Source organism: Malania oleifera, chromosome 4, assembly GCF_029873635.1.
Source record: "Malania oleifera isolate guangnan ecotype guangnan chromosome 4, ASM2987363v1, whole genome shotgun sequence".
In the NCBI taxonomy this organism is placed as follows: domain Eukaryota; kingdom Viridiplantae; phylum Streptophyta; class Magnoliopsida; order Santalales; family Ximeniaceae; genus Malania; species Malania oleifera.
Window position 1 is genome coordinate 117,846,381 of NC_080420.1, and position 9,870 is coordinate 117,856,250.

Sequence of the window (9,870 nt, forward strand, 5' to 3'; positions counted from 1 at the left end):
GGAACCATAATTTGATTGTACGTAGTTAACGACATAAGGAATTCATAGTTAAACCTAGGACTATAATTTTAGTCATTAAGTGATGAACCAAAGTAAGTTGTTAGAGAGTAGTATCAAGGATAGGTACTCTCAATCATATAGAAGTTGAAATGTTGATGGACAATTGTGAAGTTGTGGAAATGATGATAAGAAACGATGATAAGAAATGATGATGATACTAACACAAAAGATGTGCAATTTCATACATGTTTTAATTCTAACTTTGGAGTTACTTTATTCACACTAGTGACTTGTGATAAGATTAATTAAGGTTAGTGGATACTTTTATACATTAATAGCTATGTTTCATTTATAATTCATTATTTGTTGCATTACATTTAATTTGCGATGAATTGTATATTGCTATTTAATTATGTGATTATTAAGTGCACAAAAGGTGTGGCGGCCACCCCGAACCCACCGGACAAGTTAGTTCCCCTATTTGATTGTGTTGGAGAGGTGGTCATTTACAATTTACATAAATGTAGTTTGCTAACTACTAAGATATTGAATATGCACAACTGATACATTTTTTTTTTTTATTTTATTCAAGTTACCAGCTCAGAATATTAAACAAATTGGCTGCAGTTCCTTTACTTTGTGCCAATGCATAGCACTGTTGCTTTGTGTATTAAAATTTGGTGCAAATAAGAAAATCTTCTTTAAAATAGTCTTACGTCACTTAAAACACATTACAGTCCTATTATTATGAAGCATACATATTTAAGGATCAATGCAAAGCACTGTTCCACAGTAGAGGAGCCATATATGTATAGCCTCATAAGCATATACCAAATATCAATAACGGGGTATTGGATCATTACGCCATGAAAGTTCCTGAAGACGCTCAATCTCATCCTCATCCAATTGGAAGGCCTTAGTGAGAACATCCACATTAATGGCTGGGTTTGACCCAAAGATTGTGTTTGCCACGGTGGTGCGGCCTGCACTTTGGCTGCCAAAGCTGGACATGGCTAGTGCACTGGTGTTGCCCAAATTTAGTTGAAAGTGGATGAGACCCATGGGGAACACGAAGGCATCTCCCTCGTTGAGCACCTTCGAGAAGAGGCGGTTGTCAGGGTCTGAGGTGACGAAGCCAGCATAGAGGGTACCTTCTATCACCACCAGGATTTCAGAGGCACGAGGGTGGAAGTGTGGGGAGTTCACGCCACCGACGTCGAAGTCAATACGTGCAACGGAGATGCCAAGAGTGTTGAGCCCTGGAATGGCGTTGACACCGAACATGGTGGCATTTGTTCCAAGTCGATTTGAGGTGTTCCTAGGCAGTTGTATCCCGGAAGTTGAAAAATCATCAGGCACTGCTAGTTTTGGGTCTTTGCAGGCTTTCCCATTCACAAACACTGCATGCAAGCAAATAAATGGATATCACACACTATCATTAAAAAAATAAGTACCTCACTAAATAAACAAATAGCTAAATATTTTAAATATTATTTTTAATATAAAAGAATCAAAATTACTAAAAATATTTGATACTTGGTAAAAAGTCAACATAGTAAGAGGGATGTATGAGGTAAGAAGAGTGGCATTGTTTTTTCTAAATTATACTTCAATTTCTAGGATTTACAATTTCTCAAGTATCATTAAGCCTTTAATTACAATATCCTTTTATTAGGGACCACTGTATGTAGGGGTGTAAATGATTTAAGCTGGCTTGCAAGCTTCTCGAACTTGACTTGCTTTGTAATTCAACTTGACTTGATTCTACTCGATTTTGAGTCGAATTCGACATTTTTTTTTTAATTTGATTAGTTTTATATGATTTTTATATTGTATAAGTGACATATTATATAATTTATATATGTAGTATATGTAATCAAGCTTAACCAAGTCAAGCTTGAGCTCAATAACTTGCAGCAAAGTCAAGTTTAAGTTCAACAAATTTGAAAATGATCAAATTTGAATTGAGTTTTAAGCTCAAAATTTTGAGAGTTTAGGTCATTTATCCTATTATGGTGACTCATTTTAACTTGAAATGTATTCCACTTGAAGTGCTCTACTAACCAAATCAGCAGCCTACTTTTAAAAGCCCTAATCACCCTTATATATATAGCACAGCAATTTCCTAAAGCTAGCGTATGTGTGTATGTGTGTGTGCGCATTTGAAAAAGGAAGAGAATAGAATGCAAATATATATACCAACATTCTTGGTGCCATTAGCAGCAACACAGAAATCCTGTAGAGGGTTTGGGTCTGCAGCAGACGCAATTGAGGAAGTTAAAGCTAAGACAGTTAGTGCTGCAAGAAATTGAACACCCATTTTCATCCAATTAATTTGATGGCTGCTTATCACACACTCGAAACTAGAGTAATAATAACCCTTAGTGTGCAAGTTAGAGGTGATATTAATAAAAGAACAAAGATAGTATTTATAGATGAAAGGAGTCATTTTTGAATTATTCTAGATAATAGTAATAAAATAGTAGTGGGGGTAAAAGGAAATTCAATTTATGTTGCAAACGTATATTAGAAACTTTGCATGTAGTTATGCTTTTGTTACCAACTTTAGTTTGTTGCTAATGCTTGACCATGTGTTATTTTTATAATGGGTGTCTATAACTATGGTGGTGGGCTAGAGCATGAGAAGAACTGAGTGAGAATTGGTGTCAACTACTCACATTAAAGAGATGGGTCCACATTGTAGGAAGCCATTTCATTTCTTCTAGGTTTTTGCAAAGATTGATTGAATTGCCCAACATTTTGCCAAGGTGGTTTGGGTAGATACTATTTTGATTATCTTGTGAAAAATCAAGTAGAAAAAGAGGAGACAAGAGATATAGTACCATGATAGGTGCACTAAAAAGATAATGAAAGAATATATTATATTGAATTATATACCTATGTCCAAAAATGAAAGTAGTCCATTGTTTAATGCAAAACAATTGAGTTGTGTTGCTAATTTAAAGCTAAGTATTTGACAACTTCAAGATGTTTCATGCCATGGTGGAAAGAGAAACAGGAAAGAAGTTGAAGTATCTCCAATCAGATAATGGAGGCGAGTACATTCCTAGAGAATTCAAATCATATTGTGCTGTTTCGTAGTATCCAACACGAGAAGACGGTCCCACGAAGCCCACAACAAAATGGTGTAGCTGAGAGAATGAACCGGACCATCATGGAAAGAGTCAAAAGCATGCTCAGTTTGTTGCTAAACCATGTGTTATTTTCATAACGGGTGTATATAACTAAGGTGGTGGGCTAGAGCATGAGAAGAACTGAGTGAGAATTGGTGTTAACTACTAACATTAAAGAGATGGGCCCACATTGTAGGAAACCATTTCATTTGTTCTAGATTTTTTCAAAGATTGATTGAATTGCCCAACATTTTGCCAAGGAGGTTTGGGTAGATACTATTTTGATTATCTTGTGAAAAATCAAGTAGAAAAAGAGGAGACAAGAGATATAGTACCATGATAGGTGCACTAAAAAGATAATGAAAGAATATATTATATTGAATTATATACCTATGTCTAAAAATAAAAGTAGCCCATTGTTTAATGCAAAACAATTGAGTTGTATTACTACTTTAAAACCTGACAATTGAACCAGAAGCCAAAATGCGTTGAATAATTGAATTGCCATGAAAGTTTCACGGATGTTCCAACGAGAAATAGTCACTACTTGAAATTACCTGATCATTTGGAAAGCATTAAAATAGGTTTGTCATGTCGATATTAATAAATGAATTTAATAAGAATAAAATAATTTTAAAATCAAAAAATTCAATAATTTCCACAAATTAGTAATTTTAAAGAATGCAACAAAATTGGAGACATAATTAACTTCAACAATGACACAATAAATAAAGCATATGGTGTAAGCCCGAGAATATGCAAGAAAATTAACATTAATTCCATGACGGTTGGGCTATCGTTTTATGTGAATGTGTTTTATTATTTTCACATTCAATAAAATTTTATTGAATGAATGAGATTTTCCTATACATAATTTTTTCTTCTTTATTAAAGAAAATGCTCTCATGCATTATGTACCTGCATACATATGCTTGCGTGAATGAGATTTTATTTTTTCATGTAAATTTACATGTGACATAGCTAGATCACTTGTAGATTATGTCGGATTAACGAAAGGCATTTTTTTATTTAAATAATGCTATTTGTTATTGGGGGTCACAAGACATGAAAATTTTCAAAAGTGATATTGTGATGTCCACTAATTGGTGTATAAGTGTATGATGCTTTTTTGAAAGTAATATATATATATATATCCATGAATTTTGCTTTCATGTAAAAAGTAATTTCTTTAATATTGTAATGTTGAATACACAGATGTAACCATGGTCATTATTTTGATCTTTTTTTTTTTTTTTTTTTCTATGCTGAGTTTATCCTTTTCACCATCTAAATATTCGTTTAAATGGTCATTGAATTTTCATTAAAAAAGAAAGAAAGCAACATAGTTAAATACGCAATGTGATTGAATAACCAAAGCTGAAGACAATTACAAAGTGTTGAAAGATTTGCCATATAGGACCATACTCTTGGAAGTCCTACAAATTTTTGAGCTTTGCAACATAAAATTACAATCCCATAGTTGGATGAAATTCAAGGAATTTGGCCATCCTACTGATAGGTCCATACCAAATTAATGCAGGAATTGAGATGAAAATTATTTAGGTGTTGCGATTTCTCTTCCGTTACTTACTTGCGGGCGGTTCTCCACAAAATCAGGAGATAAATTCAAATGTGATTGTGGAAATATTCAAATGTGAGTGTGGGAGTTTTCTTGGGTAATTAATATTCCTTGGTGTATAAATAGGTGTGTGTATTGTGAATGTAAGATCATCAGAAAAATAGAGTTGAGAGAAGAGACTGGGAAGGCGCGCAGAGAGAGTTGTGAGAGTTTTGAGTGAGTATTTTATCTCCTCCTCCTCTGTATTTTTCAGAATATACTAGCTATCTCTCTCGTGGACGTAAGCTGAATTTGGCCGAACCACGTATATCTTGGTGTGGCTTTTGTGTGTGTTTTATCTTTATTTTTGTCCAGGTTTCCCTACAAGTGATATTAGAGCTGTGTTAGAAGGTGTCCGACAAGTTTTTCTGAAACCTCGATTGGGTCATATCATCGTGTAGTTTGTGACGAGACGGTCACAACGGTGAAAATGACGTAAAAAACGGACTTTGAACAAAATCACACGGGCCACCACAAAATATGAAATCATACGATGTTTTTACGTTCTGCTGCAATTACAAATTGCAGTGGCTAAGGGTTGAAGAAGAAGGTGCCACATCACCCCCTGTCACGTCATCAACCACATCACCATAGAGGCCCATTACCACGACATTGCTAGGTCCCACTACAACGTCATCACTAGGTCCCACTACCATGTCATCAGTAGGCCCATTGCCACGTCATCACTTTTGTAGATTGTGCTAATTAATTTTCTAAGGAAAATTTTGTCTAGGAAAGTGGGACTTAAGCGGTCCATTGTGATCCTCCACTTTCCTAAAAATTTACCTAGTGTAATTTAGTACAATCATCATTGGGTCCCACTATCACATTGTCAGCGCCGTCTCAGCAAACAACATCATAACAGCCAGGGAATATTTCGTTATTGAGTCAACCCACTTCAGAACGAGTTTTTGGTTCGAGTCAACCCATTTCAGGTCTGTTTTTGATAAGGTTAGACTTGTTTCTAAGGTTTTGGGCCGTTTTGGACACAATTGTGCAGTTGGTTTTGTGTGATTTTGCTCCAATTATATCATTTGAGCAAGTAAGAACCAAAAACTAAAGTCCATTCTATGGAGGATTCAAGATCTGGAGCCATGATCAAATTGACGACATCAAATCATACATAATGGAGACCGAGGATGGAGGATTTCTTGAATTGCAAGGATCTGGCAGATCCATTGGAAAACGAAGGTAAGAGACCCGAATCAATTTCTATTCAAAACTGGAATAAAATGAATAGGAAAGCTGTTGGTTTTATTAGACAATGGATAGACCACAGTGTATTCCATCATGTTGCCTAGGAGACCAAACCAATACCCACTAGAAAAAGTTGGAGGATATGTATTAGGCTAAAACGACTAGAAATAAAGCCCTCCTTATGAGACGATTAACAAGCATGAAACTGAAAAGCGGATCCTCCATAGCCGAGCACACCGGTGGGTTTCAAAACCTGGTAAACCAGCTCGTCAACGTAGAGTTGAAGCTTGATGATGAAATTCAAGCCTTATTACTACTTAGTTCTCTGCCAGAAAATTGGGAGACGTTGGTAGTATCCCTTGGAAATTTAGCTCCTGGAGGCAAACTTACCATGTCAATGATCAAGGATGCTTTAATAAGTGAAGAAGCCAAACAAAAGGAAGCAGGCATGGATCAAACACATGCCTTTGTTACTGAAAACTGAGGAAGACCTTAAGCAAATGTGAGAGGTAGGAGTAGAGGCAGGAGTAGAAGCAGAAGTAGAGGACGGTCTCAGACACATGATTGCAAAAATCAACAAGGTAAATATGTTTGTTTTTATTTTGGCATTATAGGACACGTTAAAAGGAATTTCCATAAATTTCAAAGAGATCAAGGTCAAAGCAGCAACTAGCTAAAGAAGGAAGGGGGTGAATCTCTGGTCACCCATACGGGGGATGTATCACTTCTCTCAGCTGATGAAGAGACGTGCCTTCACGTAGCAAGTCAAGATACTGAGTGGGTGGTAGACACATCAGCTTCATACCACGCCACTACTTGTAGTAATTTCTTCACGTCATACAAAGCGGGAGACTTTGGCACTGTGAGGATTGGAAATACCAAATTTTCAAAGATCGTGGGTATTTGAGATATTCAAATAAAGAAAAATGTTGGCTGCACAATGATTCTAAAGGATGTTCGGCACGTCCCTAACCTTCATCTCAATCTTATTTCCAGAGCAGCCCTCGATCGACAGGGCTACGACAACCATTTCAAGAATGGTAATCGGAAGTTAGAAGAAGGAGTCATGGTTGTTTCTTGGGGACACATATGCGGTACCCTGTACAAGACCCATGTGAAAGTGATGACAAACAACCTCAATGCAACTGAAGACGGGGCATCACCAAATCTGTGGCACAAGAGAGTCGGACACATGGGAGAGAAAAGGTTGTTCACATTGGCAAGGAAAGAACTCATCAATGTGTCTAAAGTTATACCATTAAACCCTTGTGATCATATTTATTTATGAAACAACATAGAGTCTTGTTTAATTCCTCTACAAAGAGAAGATCAAAGTTGTTGATTTTAGTACATTCTAATGTTTGTGGTCCCATGGAAGTAGAAACTTTAGGCGGTGATAAATATTTTTTGACATTTATTGATGATGCTTCGTGAATGGTGTGGGTATATTTTTTGAAAACAAAAGACCAAGTATTTGACATTTTCAAGATGTTTCATGCCATGGTGGAAAGAGAAACAGGAAAGAAGTTGAAGTATCTCCAATCAGACAATGGAGGCGAGTACATTCCTAGAGAATTCAAATCATATTGTGTTGTTTCGCAGTATCCAACATGAGAAGACGGTCCCATGAAGCCCACAACAAAATGGTGTAGCCGAGAGAATGAACCGGACCATCATGGAAATAGTCAAAAGCATGCTTAGTTTGGCTAAACTGCCTAAGTTATTTTGGGGTGAAGCAGTTTGTGCTGCCTCTACCTCATCAACAGATCACCTTTTGTTCCACTGTAGTTTGAAATTCCAGAAAAAGTGTGGTTTGACAAGGAACCTTCCTACTCTTATATTAGAGTGTTTGGGTGCAAAGCATTTGCACATGTATCCAAAGAGCAGAGACAGAAAATTGACGTGAAGTCAACTCCATGCATGTTTGTTTGCTATAAAGATGAGGAGTTTGAATATAGGCAATGGGATCCAGTAGCAAAGAAGCTGATTAGAAGTAGTGATATTATTTTTCAAGAAAATCATATGTATGAAGATTTTGGAAAGTCCACAGAGCCTACTAGTTCTAGTTCCATTGCTCAGAATTTCATTGTTGTTCCTACACCAGTACAGTTGCCCACAAACAATGAAGATTTGCAGGATGAAATTCCTAAAACAGAACAGGAAGTAGATACCGAGGGTGTTGAGCAGGGGGAGCAATAATTCGCTTTACCAGAACCTACAAAACCAGAAGTAGTTGTTGAGCAGGGGGAGCAATAATCCCCTCTGCTAGAAGCTATAGAACCAAAAGTAGCTCCACTAGTTGAAGAGCCTCATCCAAGATGATCATAAAGAAATCGCACATTGGTTTCATCGAAAAAAATATCTAGAGTCTGAGTATATTCTCCTTACTGATGAAGGAGAGCCAGAGAGTTTTTGAGAAACTCAAAATCATCCAGAAAAAGGTAAATGGTTGCAGGCTATCTAGGAAGAGATGAGCTCTTTACAAAAGAACCAGACATATAAATTGGTGTGACGTCCTAAAGGAAAGAAAGCACTGAGAAATAAATGGGTATACAAGTTGAAGAAAGATGGCAATGGAAAGATCATTAAACATAAAGTTCAGTTGGTCGTCAAAGGTTTTCAGCAAAAGAAGGGTATCGACTTTGATGAGATTTTCTTACCAGTGGTGAAGATGACTTCAATATGAGTGATACTCAGTTTGACAGCAAGTTTGAACTTGGAGTTTGAATAGTTGGAAGTTAAGACAACCTTTCTCCACGGAGATTTACAGGAAGAAATCTATATGGAATAACCTGAAGGTTTTGAAGTTTCAGGGAAGGAGCATATAGTTTGCAAGTTGGAAAAGAGTTTATATGGCCTCAAGCAAGCACTAAGACAATGGTATAAAAAGTTTGACTCATTCATAGTGGGTCATGGTTACAAGAGAATTGCAGCGGATCAATGTGTCTACATTCAAAAATTCTTGATGGTAATTTCATTATATTGACGCTTTATGTTGATGACATGTTGATTGTTGGACAGGATGCAGGTATAATTACCAAACTAAAGCAAGAACTGTCCAAGTTCTTTGACATGAAAACCTAGGCCCAGCTCAGCAGATATTGGGCATGAAAATTGTTCGTGACAGGAAAGCCAAGAAATTGTGGTTGTCACAAGAAAATTATGTTGAACGGGTGCTTGAAAAGTTCAACATGAAGAATGGAAAGCCAATCATTACTCCTTTGGAAAATCACTTCTGTGACGCCTCGAAACCCGCCAAGAGGGGCCCGAGTGCCACGTGTTCCAATCACCTGCATCTGATACCATAATTAACATGCACGCAGCGGAACATAAATAAATAACCTCAAATAAATATCAGAGTTCTATATAACAACCCAAAAATGAATACTACAACATCCAGATATCCGTATCCACAACCAGTATTTAAAATATAATCCCGTACAAATATATCTATATATATATATACCAGTATCTCACAATACCCCAAAATGAACCAACAAATACAATCCCAGCCTAGGCCTTCAAACCCGGTCTCCAGAAGAACCTGAAAAATTGTTAATCCATTAGGGTGAGACACTTCTCAGTAAGGGTAGAATAAATTATAACAGTGTGTGACGAATGAGTTTTAATATCTACATATCAAAATAAACTGCTTCTCACATAATATCAATAATAACCAAGAAAATGTACCATTAATAACATCCCCGACATATAATATCATACACACATCCAATATGCACAAGTACATAATTTTTATGCAGGCGAAAGTCCCTAAGGATAGGGAAAATTACCCGCCCATACAAGTAACTTCCCTCTGCTTTGGTACTAAAAACTACCTACCAGAGCACTCACCTTACTCAGTAAGCCCTCAGGTGAAGAATTACCTCGCCGCCAGTATACACATCTTTATTATTTTCAAGG

The 9,870-nt window shown here is 36.6% G+C and overlaps 1 protein-coding gene across 1 annotated transcript; it reads right to left on the reverse strand.

Moving 5' to 3' along the window:
* Positions 1-837: 837 nt before the first annotated feature.
* Positions 838-2,326, reverse strand: LOC131153957 (germin-like protein subfamily 1 member 11). The gene is made up of 2 exons (XM_058106402.1): positions 2,200-2,326; positions 838-1,400 (listed from the first exon to the last, which is right to left on the reverse strand). Exons 1-2 carry the CDS (start codon positions 2,324-2,326, stop codon positions 838-840), a joined length of 690 nt encoding a protein of 229 aa, XP_057962385.1.
* Positions 2,327-9,870: the final 7,544 nt, after the last annotated feature.